The sequence below is a fragment of the Dysidea avara genome, chromosome 6, assembly GCF_963678975.1.
Source record: "Dysidea avara chromosome 6, odDysAvar1.4, whole genome shotgun sequence".
Taxonomy (NCBI): domain Eukaryota; kingdom Metazoa; phylum Porifera; class Demospongiae; order Dictyoceratida; family Dysideidae; genus Dysidea; species Dysidea avara.
This window is the reverse complement of record NC_089277.1, coordinates 27,354,315-27,376,053: the sequence shown is the minus strand read 5'-3', so window position 1 is coordinate 27,376,053 and position 21,739 is coordinate 27,354,315. Positions and strand designations below refer to the sequence as shown.

The window sequence follows — 21,739 nt, the reverse complement described above, 5'->3', positions numbered from 1 at the left end:
TAAAAATCTATCGCGTAATTGTGACACAGGTTGGGTTTTGTGTAATATATCCGTGGTCTTAATCTCGATTCCTTTCAAACCACCAAAGACACTCCTACGATGGTTACTCCATCTGCATAGCAATTTTCAACTCATTCCATGAAGCGGTTTACCCTGTAGCGTGACAACAAATCGATCTTGTTTTACGCGAATAATCGGTCATAACTCCTGAACCATTCATCGGATTTGCGCCAAATTTGATGCTAGCATTCGCCTTTGGACTCCCTTTCTGTGTGCCAAATTTCAAGGCGATCGGAGCACGCGTTTGCGTTTTATATCAATTTTTGCAAGTGTGCGAAAAGACGAAGAAGAAGAATACGAAGAAAAAAAAAACCAAGAAAAAAAAACGAAACTTTGCCGCTCATATCTCGGAAATGGCTTGAGTGATTTCCTTCAAATTTGGAATGTAGACTTCCCTAGCTAGCGGGCAACTCTAAAGCAAATTGGTTTCAATAGAATAAGCTATCACCGAGATACAAAAGTGTGAAAATGACGCTTTCTTTCTTCCTGTAAATATACTCACGGTGTGCGCGCCGGCTTCTTAGGCGCACGACACACTACCGTGTGTCTTGATCACACAGTTGATTTTTGCAATTTGGCTAGATGGCTGTGAAACCTTAATAGCTGCTTAAAAGGCTATAAATGTGTGTCTAAATATTTGCAATATGGCAATTATTTTTAGAGGCGCTTAGCACATACACAAAGGTGCTGAGTGACACATTCACAGTTACTTTGACTTTGGTTCCAGGTGAGTTTGCAATGAATAATAGTACAATAATTGTGACCTTGTCTGCGATAAGGGGTCTAATAGCCTTTCCAAATTGTCATGCTTTAGTATCATAACTTCTCATATTTTCGCCCTATCACTTACATATTACACAAAGCCATAGTGCTATGATAGCAGGGACTGATCCAGAGTTTGGAAGGGGGGGAGGTGCACTTTGCTGAAAAGTTGAGAGCAAAAAAAATTGTCACAGCAATTAACAATGACTACCCTTACCAAATGTATAAAGTATGTAAAGATCCTTATTCAGATCCTTATTCATAGCTTCATAGTTAAGCTACACAGCCTCATGAACACTGTGACTGCTTTATTAGAGTGACTGCTCTATTAGAATAACTCGATCTTGTATGCACTTTTTTAAAGGGATGGGGGGGGGGGGGGGGGGGGGGGCACAAGCCCTCTGTTCTCCTCCCCCACCCCCTGGATCCATCACTGGATAGGGGTATAAGGGTACCAAATTTCAGGGTGGTAACATATTCACAAGTCAAGTTACAGGTAGCCAATTACATGCAATTGAAAAGGCTATAAGACACCTTTTCGAAGACTGGGTCACAATTTTTTATGAGTTTATATACACTTTGACACATCAGATCAAAGGAAACCACAGGGTTATATATCGCATATTGCCCTGACCTAGATATCACCCTGTGGTTAGGGCGATATCATGATATAGCCCTGACAACAACTGCCTTTGATACTGAGGCAGCTACAAAGCATCAGTTCTCTTTGATTATTTATATAGAGCTGCTTAAAGTTTGCATTGTGGTTTGAATTAGAGCTGCTTAAAGTTTTGCATTGTGGGTTTGAGTTAAACATGTTGGTTTAGTTAGGGGCATTGTTGTGAAGCAAAATAATTGAGTGAGTCAGCATTGCATAGTTCAGCTACTAAGCATCACTAAAATTTAATAATCATTTTTGCAATGTGGGGATTGTTTTTCTACAGAGTACATTTCAACTGCATGAAAAGATGCCCAACCTATATATTAAAATGTTTATTTTAGCACCTTAATTTACTTTATTCATCCACAAAGTGGCTATTCGGTTTAAAATGGTATCACTATACAACCAGTTAAACCCACAATCATCTCTTTTTGTGCCTAAAATTTAAACCCACAATCGATGTTTGCAAACCACTGTATAAAAGTAATGTGGTGAATGAAGTTTAGTCTTTCTTCACCTATTAGGTGAAATACCAGAGTAGTATATATCGAGACACACGGTAGTGCGTCGTGCGCCCAAGAAGTCGGTGCGCCACACCGCGAGTATATTAACAGGAAGAAAGTAAACGCGATTTTCACACCTTTGTAGCTCCGTGATTCCGTATCCGATTGAAACCAAACTTTCCACATACGTGCCGGCTAGCTAGGGGAGTCCATATTCCAAATTTGAAGAAAATCACTTCAGCCATTTCCGAGATACGAGCGACCAAACTTTGGGATTTTTTCTTGGTTTTTTTTTCTACTTCTTCTTTTCGCACACTTTGCAAAATCCGCCCTAAAACACGAATTCGTCCTCCAATCGGGCTGAAATTTGGGCTACTTAAAGGGCTCATTAAGGCGAATCTCAGTACCAAGTTTGGTAGGAATCCGCTGAACATTCGCAGAGTTATGACCTATTATTCGCGTAAGAAAAGGTCGAAGGTCTGTCACGCCCACAGGATACACCCCTTGAAGGAATGAGCTGAAAATTGCTATGTAGATGGAGTACCCATCATAGGAGTGCCTTTTTGTGGTTTGAAACAAATCGAGATAAAGGCCATCGAGATATGACACAAAACCCAACTTGTGTCACAATTACGCGATCGATTTTTATGAATAAAAACTATTAGTTTTCACGCCTACCAGGCAAACCGCTTAGAGCAATGAGCTGAAAATTGGTATGTAGCTGGAATAATTATCATAGAAAGTCCTTGCAGTAGTACAGAAGAGTCGGATTACAAACCACTGAGTTATGATTCCAAAGCCAACTACGTGTAGCATATGGGAGATCGAGATACTCTAATAGAACAGTCACCCTAATAGAGCATTCAGCTACATTTATAACTTACTCCATTATAGAATTATATTACATTGCAAGTTATTCTGTATGAAGTTCAGCTACAAAAAGTTAATCTTATGGACAATTCAACTACAAGCAAGTCACCCTGTAGAGAGTTCAGCTACAACAAGTCACTCTGTAGAGAATTCAGCTACAAACAAGTCACTGTGTAGAGGGTTCAGCTACAAAAAAAGCTATCCAGTAGAGAGTTCATCTAGATCAGCTACAAACAAGTTACTTTATACAATGTTCAGCTACAAGTAAGTCACTCTGTAGAGAGTTCAGCTGCAAACAAGTCACTCTGTAGTGAAAGCAAGTCACTGTGTAGCTGGAGAGTTCAGCAATCAATCAAAAAAGCCACTCTGTAAAGAGTTCAGCTATACAAAAATGTTATAACTCTATAGAGAAAGTTATAACTCTATAGAGAGATCAGCTAGAAACAAGTCATCAGTAGAGAGATCAGCTACAAGACATCACCTTATAGACAAGTCAGTTACAAAGAAAAACTACCATGTAGAGATTTCAGCTGCAAATTAATCACCCTGTAAAGAGTTCCAGTCATCCTGTAGAGAGATCAGCTAGAAGGAACACCTGTAGAGAGTTTAACTACAAACAAATCACCCTGCAGATAGTTCAGCTATGAACAGATCACCCTGTAGAGAGATCAGCTATAAGAAATCACCTTGTAGAGAGATCAGCTACAAGAAGTTACATTGTAGAGAGATCAGCTAGAAGAAATCACCTTGCAGAGAGTTCAGTTACAAAGAAACCATCCAGTAGAGAGCTCAGCTACAACCACATCACCCTGCATAGAGTTTAGCTACAAAGAAACCATCATGTAGAGAGTTCAGCTGCAAACAAATCATCCTGTAGAGAATTCAGCTACAAACAAATTGCCCTGTTGAGAGATCAGCTAGAGAAAGTCACCTTGTAGAGTTCAGCTATAAAAAACCACCCTGTAGAGAGTTCAGTTGCAAATAAATCCCCTTGTAGAGAGTTCAGCTATAAACAAGTCACCCTGTAGAGAGTTCAGCTATAAACAAGTCACCCTGTAGAGAGATCAGCTACAAAGCAACCATGCTGTAGAGAGTTCGGCTACAAATAAGTTACCCTATAGAGAGATCAGCTAGAAATAAATCATCTTGTAGAGAGTTCAGCTACAAACAAATCACTGTGTAGAGAGTTCAGCTATGAAAAGATCACTGTGTAGATAGTTCAGCTATAAGAAGTCACCTTGCAGAGAGTTCAGCTACAAAGAACCACCATGTAGAGAGTTCAGCTGCAAACAAACCACCCTGTAGAGAATTCAGCTACAAATACATGTAAATCGCCCTGTAGAAAGATCAGCTAGAAGAAGTTACCTTGTAGAGAATTCAGCTGCAAAGAAACCATCAAGTTGAAAGTTCAGCTACAAACAATTCACCCTGTAGAGAGATCAGCTAGAAAAAGTTACCTTGTAGAGAGTTCAGCTACAAAGAAACCATCATGTAGAGAATTCAGCTACAAACAAATCACCCTCAAGAGAGATCAGCTACAAACAAGTCACCCTGTAGAGATATCAGCTGGATACAAGTTACCTTATAGGGATCAGCTACAAACAAATCACCTTGTAGAAATATGTGTTGGAAACAAAATCATCTTTCATCGTTAAATGTACAAATATTTTTAATCAGACAAAAAACTGTTAGCAACATTTCTTCCTTTGTTCCAATATTTTTGCAGAAAAGAATAAAAAAACAAGTTAGAAGGAAGCACCAAAGCCAGTTAATGGCTGGCTTTGCAGCTTGTGATACAAAAAGAAGTGATATCTAAACCAAAACAGCCAAGCTGTAAAAAAAGAGTGCAGCCCCCACAAAGGCCAGGATGAAAAAGGATGTGAAATCCAAGGTGGCGGCCAAGAAATGGCTGTGATGGTAGGTTAATGGCAAAATTTTTAATTACGACAATTTAGGTGAATTTGGTGCTGAATCCTAGTGGAGGAGGTAATGTAAATTCACCTGAATTGTTGTAATTAAAATTTTTGCCATTAACCTACCATCACAGCCATTTCTTGGCTGCCACCTTGGATTTCACATCTTTTTTAATCCTGGCCTTTGTGAGGGTTGCACTCTTTTTTTACAGCTTGGCTGTTTTGGATTAGATTACTTATACCATGGCCACTTGGGACTTGCCTGATATATGTACCCGAGTCCTCGGGCCTGCGGCCCTCGGGCTCGGGAATATATATCAGGCAAATCCCTCGTGGCCATGGTATAACTATTAAATATATAAATTCTCTTTAGCCTGATAAGGTCTAGTACTTAAAATCAAAAGAAGTATCCATAGGTCCTTCCACAAAGGAAGGGAGGTGGGGGGACCACAGTGCCCATACCGGATCCGTCATTGAAATTGTATCATACAGGGTATCCCTAAACAGAATGGTACCCCCAAAAATTCTACCATCAAAAAAGTTGATATACAATGCTTTGATTGATAAAAGCACCGTTACAGAAGTCTTAGAGTTTTAGTATTTCTAATGTTAAATCTGCTGCTATATAAAATAAGAAAACTCTTATACACATGCAAGGCCAATTGCAAATGTGGAACAATTAAATAATCACCAAACCCCCAAACTTTGGTCTGCCTATCTGTTAGCCTGACCACAGCCACAAGGCTAAAGATGAAATGGCACTGTCATCATATATGCCACAACACCTAACTCATGTCTGTGTGTGCGTTTTGGGGTTCTGAAGAGTGTTTGTCCTCTGCGAGTCTGTGCCTTGCCTTTCTTTTATCTTCACTTGTGCTGGTCATCTTCTTCATGTAATAAAGCCATATTGATGCTTTAATCATCTGTATTGGCACACATTGACACACCAACATGAGTTAGATGTTGCGGCATATACAGTATGATGTCAGTGCCATTTCCTTTCTGCATTTAGGTGCCACAAAATTGTTTAAAGCATTTACTACCATGCAGCAAGAAATTTTCGATTCAAAAACAAATTCACGGATTTAGCCAATCATTTAAATTCATGAGTTTTAATTTATCAAATGATGACGATCACCTCAAAAATGAATGGCTGTCATAGGTGTAGACACCCAGTAGAGATACAGTACCTGTTATAGTTACTGCACAATAGGAAAACAGTTAGGCACCGGCCTATTATGCCCGAAATTTTACCTATTATGCTTTTTTGAGCATTGCTAAAAAATTAAGCCTATTATGCTCAAAATTATGCTTTCAAAATCAAGATTATGCTCTAGAAGTGACTGTTTTATTAGAGTATATCAGCCTTTCCTGACTGCTCTATTAGAGTAAGTGACTGCTCTATTAGAGTATCTCGATCTTATTTCTGCAAAGTGTAAATAACCAACAAAGAAACGGTTTAATAAGTTATATTACGTGTTTTTGATTATAAAATGTACTAATAATACTATTGGCAGTGAATATTTGCTTTCTTTCAGGCGCGCATATTGTGCATTTAATTAATTTTTCAAACATCGTCCCTATTATGCTGGCATTATGCTTGATGCTTTTGGTCACCTATTATGCTTTAAATTATGCCGGAATAATCGGCCGGTGCCTAAAAACAGTGCACAATAACCACAATCTTAATGATCTACTGTAACTTGTACTAACTATCTTATTATATTTTTATACTTGACAGTTTCTCGACCCTTCTATTATGCCAGAAATTGTGCTAATGTGATGGATTCAAGCCTTTATCAAAAAAATCTATATGAGGATTAGTGTAATATTACTGTATGCTTGATTTGACTATAATAATTTCATTTAATTTATACTACAGTACATACGATAGATAATAAATTCCACTTTTCTTGTCCATGTTAGGTGGATGACCCTTTGTATGCATAAATATGTACACTTTTACTGTATTACACTGATCGTGATTTCCACTAAAAGTATTTTTACTGTAGTAATGTAAACTGGTCTCCCATTTAGGTACATGATAGATGCATTACTTAAGGAGATACATACTGTAAACCAGTTCAAAGGAATATTAGGTGTGTTCTATTCAGATAGATACTTTTGTGGAGTAGCTGAATGCATGGAACTGGTCTACTGTGTGCTTAACAATGAGGAATATATTATCAGCATTTTAGATTATGAAAATCTTTTTGCATGTTTAAAAGAAAATAAGTTTTTTACAATATATGAAGAGGCATTACTGTCTAAAAAGAGCAAGGAGGTTAAACAAATTATAGAAATATTAAAAGAAAAGGATTTTGAGTATTTTAGAACATTCGTTTCATGTCTTAAGAAGTTGAAACAAGATGAATTGGTTGCTAAAATTATCAGTTTAAATGATGAACATCCAAGCTTTTCACTTGATCAATTCAAAAACTTTCTACAGAAAAGATATACTAATTTTAGCAAGGAATTTTCTGATATTGATTACAATCTTCCAATATCAGATGACATCAACATTGCACTAATTCAAATTAGTGAAGAGGATGAAAATTCTGTTTTCTTTGACTATTATAGCTTACTCCTGAAACAAGAAGGTGAATATTCCAAGCGATACTTAAATTCATATACTGACATAGTTGTTGAGAATTGTAGAGTAATTCTAATTCAAGGTTATCCTGGAAGCGGCAAAACATTCTTGACGAAAAGAATGTGTGCAAAATGGGCCAAAGGTGAGTTATTGGTGGACTTTACTTATGTTATCTTCTTAGAACTGAGAGATACAGAAGTTGCTAATGCTAAATCTTTTGACCAAATAATTGAACTACATATGGGAAGTCTAACAAAAGTGATAGTTGATGGAATCTTTCAAAGGCATGGTAGAGGCATTTTGATTATTTTAGAAGGATGGGATGAACTACCAGAAAGTAAACAATGTAGTAGTTTATTCACACGTCTTATATCTGGTGACCTTCTTCCTGAAGCTGTGATTGTGATCACAAGTCGTCCTTCTGCCATTAGGAGTCTGCAATATAAACATATTCAGCGAAGAATTGAAATTCTTGGATTTACTGAACAACAATTCACCCAAAATATAGCACATTACTTTCAAGAATATAGTAATGGTCCAGATCTAGTGGAGAAATTTCATTGTGAATTAAAACGTCTTCCTCTATTGAAATGTTTTGTGTTTGTTCCCCTAAATCTAAGCATTTCCCTGTACATTTTCATCACAAGTGGTTATAAATTACCTGAAACTTTTACAGGTATGTATGTAAATTTAATTCTAATTCAGCTACAAACCTATCAAGCTAGAGTTTCATATGGTAATGTATCTATAAGCACATTAGATGATTTGCCAACTCAAGTTGATGACATGTTGCTTAGACTTAGTAAAATGGCTTATGAAAATTTATTAAAAGACTTGAGTTTAATTTTTACAGAGACAGCTATAAAACAATACTGCTTTAACTCATTTTCAATTGCAAGTGATCACAACTTTGCCAGTTTTGATGGCATGGGACTACTGCAGGTTACAAATCATAAGCATTTAAAATCTATTAGCAAAACATATCAATTCATTCATCGCACTCTTCAAGAGTTACTTGCAGCTTGGTATTTATCTCAACAACCTAAATCATTTCAACAAGAACAATTGCAAAATATTTTTAACAAGAAGGAGTTTGAAATGGTTTGGATATTTTTTGGAGGTCTGACAAAATTTAAAACTATTTCATTCAGAGAATTTTTACCAAAAAATACTGCATTGAGGATTAAAGTGTCAATTTATCGTGTCTTTGCTTGGCTTTTGTGGGCTGTTGTAGGTAACACGTTCATTCGGAAGCATAATGTATGCAAAATGTTTACTAACTTTTTTGGTGGAAAACAGTATTCTTATAACTTGTCTTGCTGCATTTCAAGAGAGTTTCAGACTACACTAATAGCAGCAGTTATGGAGGCACAAAATCCTCAGTTATGTAAGGATGTGTGCAATAGCTATTTATTCTATGGAGATATTTGCTGGTTTTCAGTCCCAGAATCTGCTGCAACACCTCAGACCTTATCTGCATTATCCTACTGTATAGCACACAGTGAAAGGAAATGGATGATTCAGTGTAAAGGATTAAACTTTTGTGAAGCAGACAATTTACTTAAGTATTTAATTTGCAGTGAAGCTCCTGGTTGCCGGTGTGGTAAGTGTGCAGAGTACAGAGGAAGGGTTGACAGTAGCATATGTGTCTTTGATGTTATAAGCAGTCAAAATCAAATTAATGGCTCACTAAAGCTGATCAAAATGCAAAAATGTCTTCAGTGGTTAATATTATCATATTGCAAATACGTGGATGATAAATTTGTGTCTGAGCTGGCAGAAGCTTTAGCAAAAAATGTCAGCTTAACAATGCTTCATCTTATCGGTTGTAACATCTCAAGTTATGGCATGAATAAACTAACTCAAATGCTAAAGAAGAACAAAACTTTGGAATGGATAGGCTTGGCTAACAATAGGTCGACACTAGCAGAAGGAGATATCATAATGTTATTGCAAACAATACGTTATCATAACAATACAGTTTTTATGCTATTCCTTGACAATGCCTTCCACACATCAGACAAGGTCCAAGAGCAGCTGCAAATTCTTGATCATACAAGAGAACAAAGAGGAGTACAAAAGATAAGTCTTACTCTGCTGGATTGTTTCAAATACCATGAAACCTGTCAACGTATTATTTCAAATGTGCCATTCATGAAGAACGAGGCGGTATGTTTGTGCATGTGCATACGTGGGTGCATTTTTAAGTGCGGTGTGTGACACTATTTGTGAGTTAGAAGATATACATTAACATGGTTATAAATTCAAAGAAATAGAACCATGAATGCTTGAACATTTAATTAACTATAATTATGTTAGACTTAAAAGTAGGAAAGAGAGAGGGTGAAAGATGGGGATAGAAGAGTTGAATAGTCTAACATAACATCCATAAAGCAAAATTTCCAAAATATTTAAGCACTTAAAATTATTTATTCTTGAGCATGTCAATCTTTAATTGTGTGTGTAATGCACTTGATGCTTTCTCAAAATCATGACAGGTGTAACTGCTTAAAAGTTCTGATATTTTTGTACTTGTGACTATGCACATGCACTGCTTGAAGGTTCTTAGTTTACTAATTTGTTAAGCTGCTTTACTGTAGTTGTACCCAGTTATACTGATAGTAAAATGTCAGTAACTTTAACACTGCTTGAAGGTTCTTAGTTTACTAATTTGTTAAGATGCCTTACTGTAGTTATACTGTATTAGTGTCAGTAAACTTAAGTACATGGAACATAATTATTTTACTAAGTTTTAAACTCTCAGTAAAACATCAGTGAATGCGGGTTTACTGAAAAACTTCTAAAATAACAAACAATTAACTGTTCCATATACTGGGGATATACAACTGTAGTAAACTAAGATACTTCAAGCAGTGTAAGATATGGAACATAATTGTTTTACTAAGTTTTAAACTCTCAGTAAACATCAGTGAATGCAGGTTTACTGAAAAGCTACTAAAATTCCAAACAATTAACTGTTCCATATACTGGGGATATACCACTCTAGTAAACTAAGAAACTTCAAGCAGTGATGTGTATGCAAGTCAAAACGCTTTCATTTTGCAACTGAAACTTACTGTAATAGGTATCACTAAATTTAAAAGTAGCTCATCTAGTCCAGAGATTCTATTGTCTGACCAGTCAGTGTTCACATATTAAATAATATTTTGGATTGTATATCATGAAACTGGGATTTTGCAATTGGATAGTAAGCACATAATTATGCACATTGATCTGTAGACTGCATTTCTACTAAGACTGAAATGAATATTCAGATTTCATTTAAGAAATCTTTGCATTCATTATTTTGTTAACCAGTCAAAAAACTTAAAGCTGTCGCTTTTGAACCATCATTCATTGTTGCTTTTAAAGTATAATGTTCAATTTGCAATAAGTGTAGATTTGATCTTTACCAGCACCTTCAGTTACTGTATCATACAGTACGATAGTAACTGTATAGTAGGGACCACAAAGCAGTAGGCGTGGCCCACGAAATAAAATCACCCAAAACCAGCCTCAATTTTCCCTGACGACGATGAGGCAGTATTGGTGAGGTAAAACTAAGCCCAAACAAGCTTTCAGATCGACCCGAAACGCTTTCAACAAGTTGCTACGGAATTTAAAAAAAAATTATTCGACGAAATTTTCTACTGACTGAGTAAGTAAGTAAGTAACTGACTGATGCCTTCAGACATGTGTAACTCGATAACGGGTAAGGCTACGGGCTTGATTTTTTCGCTGTTCGACGTCGCTTCGGCCCGACAGGTGCCTTTTGGCATACCGCAGTACGTACAATGCATTCTTCATGGACTTAGTCTACCAGTGTCCTCCTTTGTGTCCCATTCATCTTTGCTGACAGGGAAAGGTGTCGATTTGGCGCGAGCACGTGATGGCTTCCCTTCGAAACGGAAATCGTCCGTATTTTTCATAGTGGCTATTTTGATTGCAATGGCGCTTTTCAAGCAGTTCTTGATTCGTATTGCTGTGTAACGGGTTGAACATAGCCGACAGCGAAGCGTAATGGATACTTCACTTTTCAGACGATAATTGATATAGCTGGGGCGCGCGGCACCATTTCAGATGCTGTATGCGTGGGTTCATCAGTCATAATAAAATTATTTCAAAAAAAGTTAACAAACAAGTACATGAAAAAATTTGGAATTTTCAACTAGAGTAGGGACCATAGCACATCGATAAAAAGTACTGAAACAAGTTGGAGTAGTCCATGATATTAAATCACAGTATATAAAACAATAAGAATTGTTATTATTATTATTATTATTATTGTTACTGAGCAGGCAGCACAGCTGATATGCTCAGGAAAAAAAGCAATCATAAAATGAATTTAGCTACGTAGTTACAAAGATTACAGTTATTGAGTTCCATACAATGTTTGCAGTTCCGCTGAAAAAGAGTCAATATTGTTGCTCTCAATGATGGAAGATGGTAAGTTGTTCCAATCCTTAATTGATCTGGAGAAAAAGCTCTGTTGGTATGCATAGGTAGATGAATTTGGTAGAATAAAACGATGTGGGTGATATAGTCTGGTGGATCTTGTCATTGAAATAAAATGAGGAGGAATTGACAGTGAATAATCTTGATGTATAATTTTAAAAAGTGCTTGTAATCTGGATATTTTACGTCTCAGCTGAAGGCTTGTTATATCCCTACTGTGCAGAAACAGTAGGGATATAACACTTCTTATTGTTTTACTGTGATTTAATATGCTGAAACAGTAGGGATATAACACTTCTTATTGTTTTACTGTGATTTAATATCATGGACTACTCCAACATATTTCAGTACTTTTTATCAATGTACTGTATGGTCCCTACTCTAGTTGAAAATTCCAAATTTTTTCGTGTACTTGTACATAAAGAAAACCATTCATCAGTTCATTTGTTAAATTTTTCAGTTCCTAAAATTTGATACTTACTTCAACCTTAATTTCTGCTACACAGTACATAATTTTGGAAATGTGGGATCTATAGGCCTGCATCAAATATGCCAGCATAACAAAAAAGCATAATAGGCTCAGTGAAATGCTATCTATATGCCAGAACAATTCTAGTGTTTTAGGTAGATATTTAAAACTATGGAGTTTAATTCCTTAAAAATAGATTGATGTTCTCTAATAGAATAGTCAATTGAAATGCAAACTGCAATAGAGCACTTAAAATGCAGTGGCAGATCTAGGATTTTTAAAAAGGGGTTTATGAAAGTTGGTATAGCTATCTGATGACATTTCTCCAGAACATTTTGAGATTTTAGAAACTCTGAGATTGGATTTTAGGTTACATTTAGTTAGCAATAACAATAATCTCAATGCTTTAAATACTGTAGCTGTCTATAGAGAAAAGATGGTGACTATAAGCTGCAGCTTTGATTGCTCTATTAGAGTAGTTACTTGACTGCTCTATTAGAGTATATCTATCGTTTTTAATGCAGTGGGGATGAAAAGTGAAGTGTTGCTGAGGGTTTAATAACTATAAATCTGACTGGATTTGCGAAAAGGTACCTTTTTCACACATAAAATTTGACCCATTTTTTGAACTTTGAAGCTTCATAACTTTTAAATCATGGCATATAATAGCCTGAAACTATCCAAGAGTGTTGCTACAGGATCTGGCTGCATTTTGATACTCAGAGGAAGTTAATCATTAGAAGGGGTCAAGTGTTACATCATTTTGTTTGCTGGTATGTAAAATGTGTGGAAAAGGTACCTTTTTGCAAATCCGGTCACATTATGGTGTCAGTTAAGTGCAGCTGCATGCATGCATGCTACTGAAATACAGTGGTATATAATTGTTTGATATGACAAATTGTCAGTACAATAATATTTATGTATTTAGGCTTCCACTGAGCTAAATTTAAAGACTTCTGTGGAAACCCCAGAAACCCATCTAGATCCGCCACTGAAATGCATTGTATCATAGCTCCTTAGTTGGATACTCTCTAATAGAACAGTCACTCTGTAGTGAAATCCTCTAATAGAGCATTCATTGATTAATGTTCCAAGATTATTGTGTGAAATATTGGAGCATAATGCAAGCATAATGGGAACACTGAAGAGCACATTAGATAATTATTGGGAAACCATTTTTGGACAAAATTTTGAGCATATTATTCAACTCAGGCCTAGTGGGATCTTTTTGTAATGATATTAAAGTTTGAAGTTTAGCAATAAACTAGCAAGTAGAGAAACATGCTTCCTAACTTTGTTTAAACTAAAACAGCAGTATCTCATTAATATGGAAGTTTTGAGAAATACTATAGTACTTCTGCATATACATACATATACAAACACAGATGGCTAGAGTTATTTTCTGTTGTTCATTCTGTAAAGTACAAGTTACAGATCTAGAATGTAAATATTCTACTCCAGCACTGAAAATAACCTGCTGTGTGATGGGATATTGTTTGTGCAAACATGCCTTATTTTTGCAGACCCAGTCAGGTGGTCACGTTTATGGTTTGAGACACATTGCGTGGGACACCAATCAGCTTACAAATGGGTTATTTGTTCAGGTGATGGAATGGTTAAAACTAAGAGTTTAGACAATGATACATGTTATTTAATTGAAGAAAAGGACCAGGAACACTTGATTTAACTATCAAAGTCTCTTTTAGGCTCCGGCCTATTATGCCCAAAATTTTACCTATTATGCTTTTGAGCATTGCTCAAAAATTAAGCCTATTATGCTCAAACTTATGCTTTCAAAATCAAGATTATGCTCTAGAACTGACTGTTTTATTAGAGTATATCAGCCTTTCCTGACTGCTGTATTAGAGTAAGTGACTGCTCTATTAGAGTATCTCGATCTTATTTCTGCAAAGTGTGAATAATCAACAAAGAAATGGTTTAATAAGTTATATTACGTATTTTTAAATATGAAATGCACTAATAAGACTATTGGCAGTGAATATTTGCTTTCTTTCAGGCGCGCGTATTGCGCATTTCAATTAAATTTTCGAATATCGTCCTATTATGCTGGCATTATGCTTGATGCTTTTGGTCACCTATTATGCTTTAAATTATGCCGGCATAATCGGCCGGTACCTAGTCTCTCTCTTTACAATATTTTAGACAGTAGGAATGAAATTATTTTTAAACAAAGTGATTTGTCACAATTTGTCACACTTAATTACTCACAGAATTCAATGCATTACTATGAAAAGCTACTTTGTAATGCATCAGACACTAAATATTGACCATATCTCTGGAATCCTTCACGATATCAAGCTGAAATTTTGATACAAGATATAGATACAGGGGCGGATCCAGAGTCTGGAAAGAGGGGGGGCACCTGGCTGAAAAAAAGTTGAAGAGCAAAAAAAAAAAGAAAAAAGAAGGGTCACAACAATAATAGCTAGTTATCCTTTACCAAATATATTATATCACGTATGTTATGTAAAATAAAATCCTATATAGTTTATAGCTTCATAAGTAAGCTACACTGCCTCATGAACATTGTGACTGCTTTATTAAAGTAATTGACTGCTCTATTAGAGTATCTCGATCTTGTATGCAATTTCTTGAAGGGGGGGGGGGGGGGGGCATTTGCCCCAAATGCCCCATCCTGGATCCGCCATTGAGATAAACATCCAGTGCCTAATTTTAGGTATAAAAGAGAAAATCAACCAATGTGCTAAAAAGGATGGTTTTCTAAAATTGGGTCACATTTTTGATGCAATCTTGTAAAGTGTAGCACCTTAATTCAGTTAAAAAGTAGTACTGTATGTGTATTTGCCTCATACTATTTTACTCCTTCCTGTTTACAGTGTTCACCTTATTAATACCAAATATCACTGTCCTATTACAAATTAATCATAAAATCATAGCAACTGTTACTAAGCAACAGAAATTCAAAAATAGTCACTGCAAAAGACCAGTCACACTTAGCAAGTGTTGCATAGCAGCCATTGCTATTATCCAAAGTGATGTTTGTTGTAGTAATGGTTGCCTAGCAACCATTTCTAAACAATCATGAGTTTGCTATACAATCGGGGGCAACTATTTACTGTGGTTACACTAGTTAGCAAATCAGACATGTACTCTCAATAAAAACACATCACATGTTTTGGCCAATTAGATTAGCATTACAGATTTTGTCGAGGGAACTTGACAAGCAACTGTACAGTGTAATAGTGCTAATCACTTGACGTATTTCAAAATAATACGTCGACTACTATATGGCCATGACGCTTTACATGTAGGTGTTGCAACCTTTTTTGGCATTTTCAGTGGCCTATTATCATATGATATGTATATTATTTGTATACCATAATAATTATAATAATTATATGCTCAATGCCTTCTGCAAAATTTGTCTTTTTAGTCACCATCAAGTGTCATCACTAAAGATTTGCAGTCACAACAGCAAATAACTGTTCACTTTGGGGAGTATCCTATCAAAATGATGTGTCCTAAATGCCGTGAGGAGATGGCTACAAAAATTACTTTCAAAATTGGTTCATTGACATGGCTGTTGGTGATGGTGATGTTCTTTGCATTTCTGTGGCCATAAGTGATTTGTGTACTATTATGCAAAAACTTATCCATTTTATATATTACAGGTTTATGCTGTGGCCTCTTTGTTTGGACTTGTGCAAAGATGTGTACCACTACTGCTCCAAGTGCCATGCTCATCTTGGGGTTTATCGGAGAGTGTAATTGTAACCCAATTTTGTTATATTTTTGCACAATATCAAAATTGCACTATGCTGCACAAACTGTTTGGATAATAATTGCCATTTATTTTATTAAATCTTGGTTTAATACATTCAATTGTCTTCAAATACAAAATGGTTATCTAATTTGTGTAAACACATGCAAGCTATAATTATAGGGAAATTTATAACTATAACATTCATGCAAACATTGAAGGGCGCTAAACAGCATTGCTGATGCTGTTACCCATTATTATTTAAAAACCTGGAAAATCGCGGAAAATTAAAATACGCTCTATGGAAACAGCAAAGGAGAATCACCGTATTATTACCCTACGGTTTTGATGTAGACCTGGGTAGGATTGATCACCCAGAGTTGGAGGAGAAACTATAGATTTAGGTTTTTTCATTGCCAACCCTAATGTTTAATGTTTCCTTGTATTGTACATTTGCCCTCACCTAGTGGTCTCCTGCACTTACGGATGGCTTGGCTGTCTTCCTTTGTTGACTTGCATTCAGTATTGTGTATCACCTGCATTGTATCCCCTGTATTGTGTATCTCCTATATTTCATCTTGTAGTATATCATGTTATCAATTTAGGACACATGGCCCAGCTCATATCAAAAACTCAGATAACAGTTTCTAGTGAAATACCCTGCTTCTTTTATCACTGATGTCTGCTCTTGGAAACTTCAGCAGCCATGCATGTCTTAATCCAGTACCCTGATTTATCCTCATTTAGTAAACATTATGATTTTAGGACTGTTTAATGGATGTACAAGCTTCATTGCTTGCAGGTATGAGATTCAATATCATTACCATAGATATGAGAGCATGCACTTGCACCTCAACTTGTGAGAATCATGTAGGGGTGGTGAAAATGCATTATGTGGTCTTCCATGGTCATGCAGGCATGGGATTAGTCTTAAGTAAGTACTTGTTAAATGGCCATGCCATGATACAGAGTATTTGAACTTGAGTAGGTTTACTATGTTACTGCTCAACACAGTCTTTAAAATTATAAAACAAAAGCACTAATCTATAATTGTGACTGGGCCTGCGAAAACAGGGCATGTGGGCACAAACTACATCCCGTCACTTTACAGGTCATATCTCAGTGCTGGAATGGAATATTTGCATTCTGTAACTTGCATCCTAAAGCCAACTACATGCTTACTAAGAGCTGAAAATTGCATTGCCATAGCAATATGGTACAAAAAAGTATGAGTGATGAATGTTTGAAAAAGTAGGCAAAAATCATGTGCCCACATGCCCTATTTTCGCAGGCCCAGTCACAATTTATGTAAACATGCCATTAGACTCAAATACAACAATGACATTACTGTAAAGGTATAATTGTCCATTATCTTGCTGAACATTGAATGGTTAGTTAGGGGTCACATGAGGCATGCATTAAACAAACAACTAGCAAGCTATCATCTGCTGGCAAGCATATTTGAGCTACTGTAGCTAAGAAATAAGGGTTAATTCAGGGTAGTACAATGTAGCTACATGTAGGTGATCAGGAAGAAATGCTCCCTAGTTTCATAGCATTATAGTATTTCTGCAGTACATGACTGCTTTGTTGGAAAGTCTCAATTTAAATTTGATGAGTATTTTTAGTTTGCCTTTAAAAAGCAGCTACTATTGTTATGTGTTGCTAAAATATTAGCTATGTGTGGTAAAATGTATAATGATTTGTGCATACATCTTGTAATAATTGGGTGACAGGAAGCAGAAATCAAAACATATAATAACATTAGTTTTAATTGTATGCTGACAAGCTTCATGAAACTAAGTGTACACTACCTTATTAGATGCTGTGATGTCATCCATGAAAGTAAATATATGTGGTCTGCGAAAAGGGGTCTTATAGCCTTTCAAAATTGTCAAGTTTGACTAATCATAACTCGATCCTCATGTTGTCAACGTATCACCTTCATAATAATTATTACACCAATCCATAGTGCTACATTAGGGGTATAAGGGGACTAAATGTTAGGGTGATACCACATTCACAAGTCAAGTTACAGGTTGCCAAGTATATGCAATTGAAAAGACTATAAGACCCCTTTTCACAGACTGGGTCACATATATCTCATAACCTATCATTGCTTTTATACAGCATATTATGTTGTTCACTGTGTATACATTTGAAATTACCCCACCTTTATGCAACAGTAGTTTTAAGGCTTTTACATTAATTGAATGTTAGTAGTTAAAATAATGATACCACCAAAACTACAGCTGTTATGTGAAATGCTTGAAAATAGCTTGTACTGCTATAAACAGATGCATTATGAACCATCAGTGATTTATAATTCCCCAACTCCCTAGAATTAAATTAAATGTTAGAGCAACATGAACACAATTACGTATACTTTATATAGTGCAGAGTGCCTAGAACAATGCAAGTAAGCTTGACTTTCTGTATATCTGTATGTTGACTAAGTTCTTTGTACCCACATTGTCAAATCTAGGTGGAAACTACATATAGGGGTAATATGCATGGATCTAATTTACCTCACAGAACAAGAAGTACTGAAGAAATGATAATTATGTTAACATATATATTAAAATAATTATTACTAACATGATTATTATTCTTTATGAAATTCATCAAACACCATCTGATAGCTAAATTTAACAGCTTAAGTTGCATCAACTTGACAAATGGTGCTAAAGATCTGCTGACACAAATTTACCTTAATAAGATTTAGATAGCCCACATTAATTAACACCATTACATGACTATCGCTGATCCCTTTGTGCAGCTCGAGATGTAGACCACTCATGCTGCAAAGATTTTTGTACAATCTAGTACATGTGACAACTCTTGGTCTGGTAATAGATTATAATATTCCCTACTTGGTATAGGGAATATATAATCTATAGCTATGGTCTGGTCAACTTTATTGTTGTTCCACTAACCTTACAAAGGCAATGGTATTAATTTTAGTATTTTAGCAAATTATTGATTGTTTTAATTGGTTTGTGGTGACCACACAAACAAACTTTGTGGTTTGAACACCTGCTTGTACTTGTAAGGTATGAGAGTGCAACCATGTTATCCTCATTCCAGTGTTACTTGTGGGATGCATAAACATTCTTTTATTTTAATAGCTCAAATACCTGTTTTCCCACTGTACTTGATTAGAGACAGTGTGTTATAACATTGATACGCTATTTTGGCGCTTGCTGATCAGGCTAAGTAATAACTGTGATAAGTGTAGTGAAACATCTGTGTACACAATACAATGTGAACTTTACTTATCGACTATCATTCATGGTTTTGCAGTAGCCATAAGATGTGTTTTGCAGGTATTAACACAACTTTTGAGTCCTCTGGTAGCTAGCTGTAGTTAGGTAAATCAGATCATTGAATTTAGCTACCTATCAAAAGGCATACACTAGATATTGCCACGCTGGGGTCAGCTCATTAAAATTCTGACTAACACAACATTATAATCTTTAAATTTGCCCATACATCATCAGTTCACCTGTAAAAGTAAGCACATGCATCATGTGCAGTGTCAGCAATCAACATGTTAACACTGCATCAGCTGGATCACGGATGCTGTACAGAATGCCACTTGGTAAGCACCTTAACCAAGTGGCTCTCATCCATGGTGGCTTCCATGCAGTGTCCACTGTAGATAGCCGCTAGTCTACCCTATTTTAGGTGCCTATAAGTGCTTTCAGGGCGCTTATATAAGCACCTAAAATACTTTCTTTTTTTTTTTTTTAGCACCTAAAATACTGGATAGCCTAAATATTTTGAGGGGAAAAATTTTCGCTGATTTCGTGGTTTGGGAGAAAATTTTAACCTTGAAATATTTAGACCTCCATATAGTCTAATACATTTTGGGAGTGTTTGTAATTCCGCGAATTTTTTATTTTTAGCAACCTCGGAATATTTAGACTATACGGTAGGGTAGGCGGCGCTAGACTTGATAGCCGCATCGCGAGCGGCATACCTATTGTAGTAGCGTGATCAGTATTATTAGTATAAACAGGTCCTGGTATAAGGCCACTGCAAATAAATTCTCCGTTTACCGTACACTGCCCACATCTGGTTACTGTCAGCTCTAAATATTCCATTATCCCGTATTCTTCAATTATTTTCCGGTTATTCTTGCATACTGACAGGCTTAGTAAAAGCTATCTTGAAACAGTGTCAGCAGTGCAATCAACTCAACTTAAAAGGAAAGAACAAGCTTTATATGCTTGCTTTTATGTAGCTGTTTATGGTTGTACCAGGTAAATGGCTAGAAAAGCTGCCAACCTTATAATGAAATAATGCTCAGCCTCCTTGCCCCTAGAGGGATAGTTGTCTAATAAAATAATAAAAAATGGAAATGAACCGCTCGCCCGCTTGCAAATGTGCCTGAGTCCAGGACGGGAAACAGAGAATTTATTTAGAGTGGCCTAAAGCACGACTGTGTGATAGCTATAGTTATTAGGATTTATCCGTCTTCACACTGTTAGTAGAGATTTCCACTAAATTAAATAATTAACATTCCATACATTCATTGGCATGACAAATATTGTGCCTTTTTTCAGGGTCATGTTAGTGTAAACCCCACCTCAATCAGTGGTTCCTATCAAAAGATTTAAGGAAAAGAAGTTAACAGTGTGATGATTTTTGTGTACGCATTTTCAATGCTTTTTATGTACAGTATATTACATGGCACCAAACACAGTAATTATTCAAAGTGTCATAAATCTAGATAGGAAACTATAGCTAATAACGACATGAAATTTTCACCACATACCTATTTTATGAAGAACAGCATATGAACTAGGTAAAACCTCTCAAAAGTGACCATTTCTTTGTAGACTGACCACTCAGAATATTACATGAATAAAGTAAGTGATTCACAGATAAAACTGTGTGTAATGAGTAACACTAAGTATACACAGGTACCCAATGCATTTTCAGGGATAACTAACTAGAAAAATCAGTAATATTTTATAACATGGTAAGTACTGGTATCATCACAAGTCACAATTAACACACATACTTCGGAAACATGACAATCAGATAACACAATGTAAGAGCAACATTATTTTTAAAATAGATTTGTTTGGACACTGTTCAGCTTTATTTGTCACATTGTAAGCACTATAAGGATGATAATTATTATATAACATAATGACATCACTATACTACAAAGAGAAATTATAAATGGTTTCTGATCAAAATTATAATCACTGAAGCTGCTATAAAATGGATCAAAACAGCAGTAAATACACCAGAATATAACAACAGGTAAGTGTGAAGTTATGTAAGGCTGGTATCACATGCCAGTCTCCACTTTTGAAAAGATTATGCTCAACCTTGAACCTTATTTTGCAATTCCGCACAAGACAACAAACTGCTCACCTTCAAACTATACTTGAATCGATGCAGGGGGATGCCTTGAAGCCCAGGGTGATTGTAATGCTGAATTCTGAACAGTGCTAGATGGCGATTTACCTTTTAAAGGGCCATATTTCCATCGTAATCCAACATCAATTGTCCTCCAATCAAAAAGCACATGGCAAAATCGAAATCAGCATATACGGTTTGCCCAGACCCACTTTCTTCGTCCTCATCAGCAGTAGATTCACGCGGAAACACTCGGAAACTTCGGCCATCACCGGTGCCACATTCTTCCAATTAGAATTATACGTATGCGAATATTTGTATGGGCTCCCTATGGG

General features: G+C 36.0%; 1 protein-coding gene and 1 long non-coding RNA gene across 2 annotated transcripts in view; one reads left to right on the top strand and one right to left on the bottom strand.

The window, feature by feature from the left end:
- Window positions 1-8,506: 8,506 nt before the first annotated feature.
- Window positions 8,507-16,109, top strand: LOC136257529 (uncharacterized). The gene is made up of 3 exons (XM_066050757.1): window positions 8,507-9,531; window positions 15,702-15,890; window positions 15,940-16,109. Exons 1-2 carry the CDS (start codon window positions 8,632-8,634, stop codon window positions 15,888-15,890), a joined length of 1,089 nt encoding a protein of 362 aa, XP_065906829.1. The 5' UTR covers window positions 8,507-8,631; the 3' UTR covers window positions 15,940-16,109.
- The window catches only part of LOC136257532 (uncharacterized), a 188,694-nt gene continuing 178,597 nt past the window's right edge, over window positions 11,643-21,739 (bottom strand). Inside the window, exon 3 of the long non-coding RNA XR_010702057.1 lies at window positions 11,643-11,848. This is a non-coding gene — a long non-coding RNA (uncharacterized lncRNA). The remainder of the gene's footprint in view (window positions 11,849-21,739) is intronic.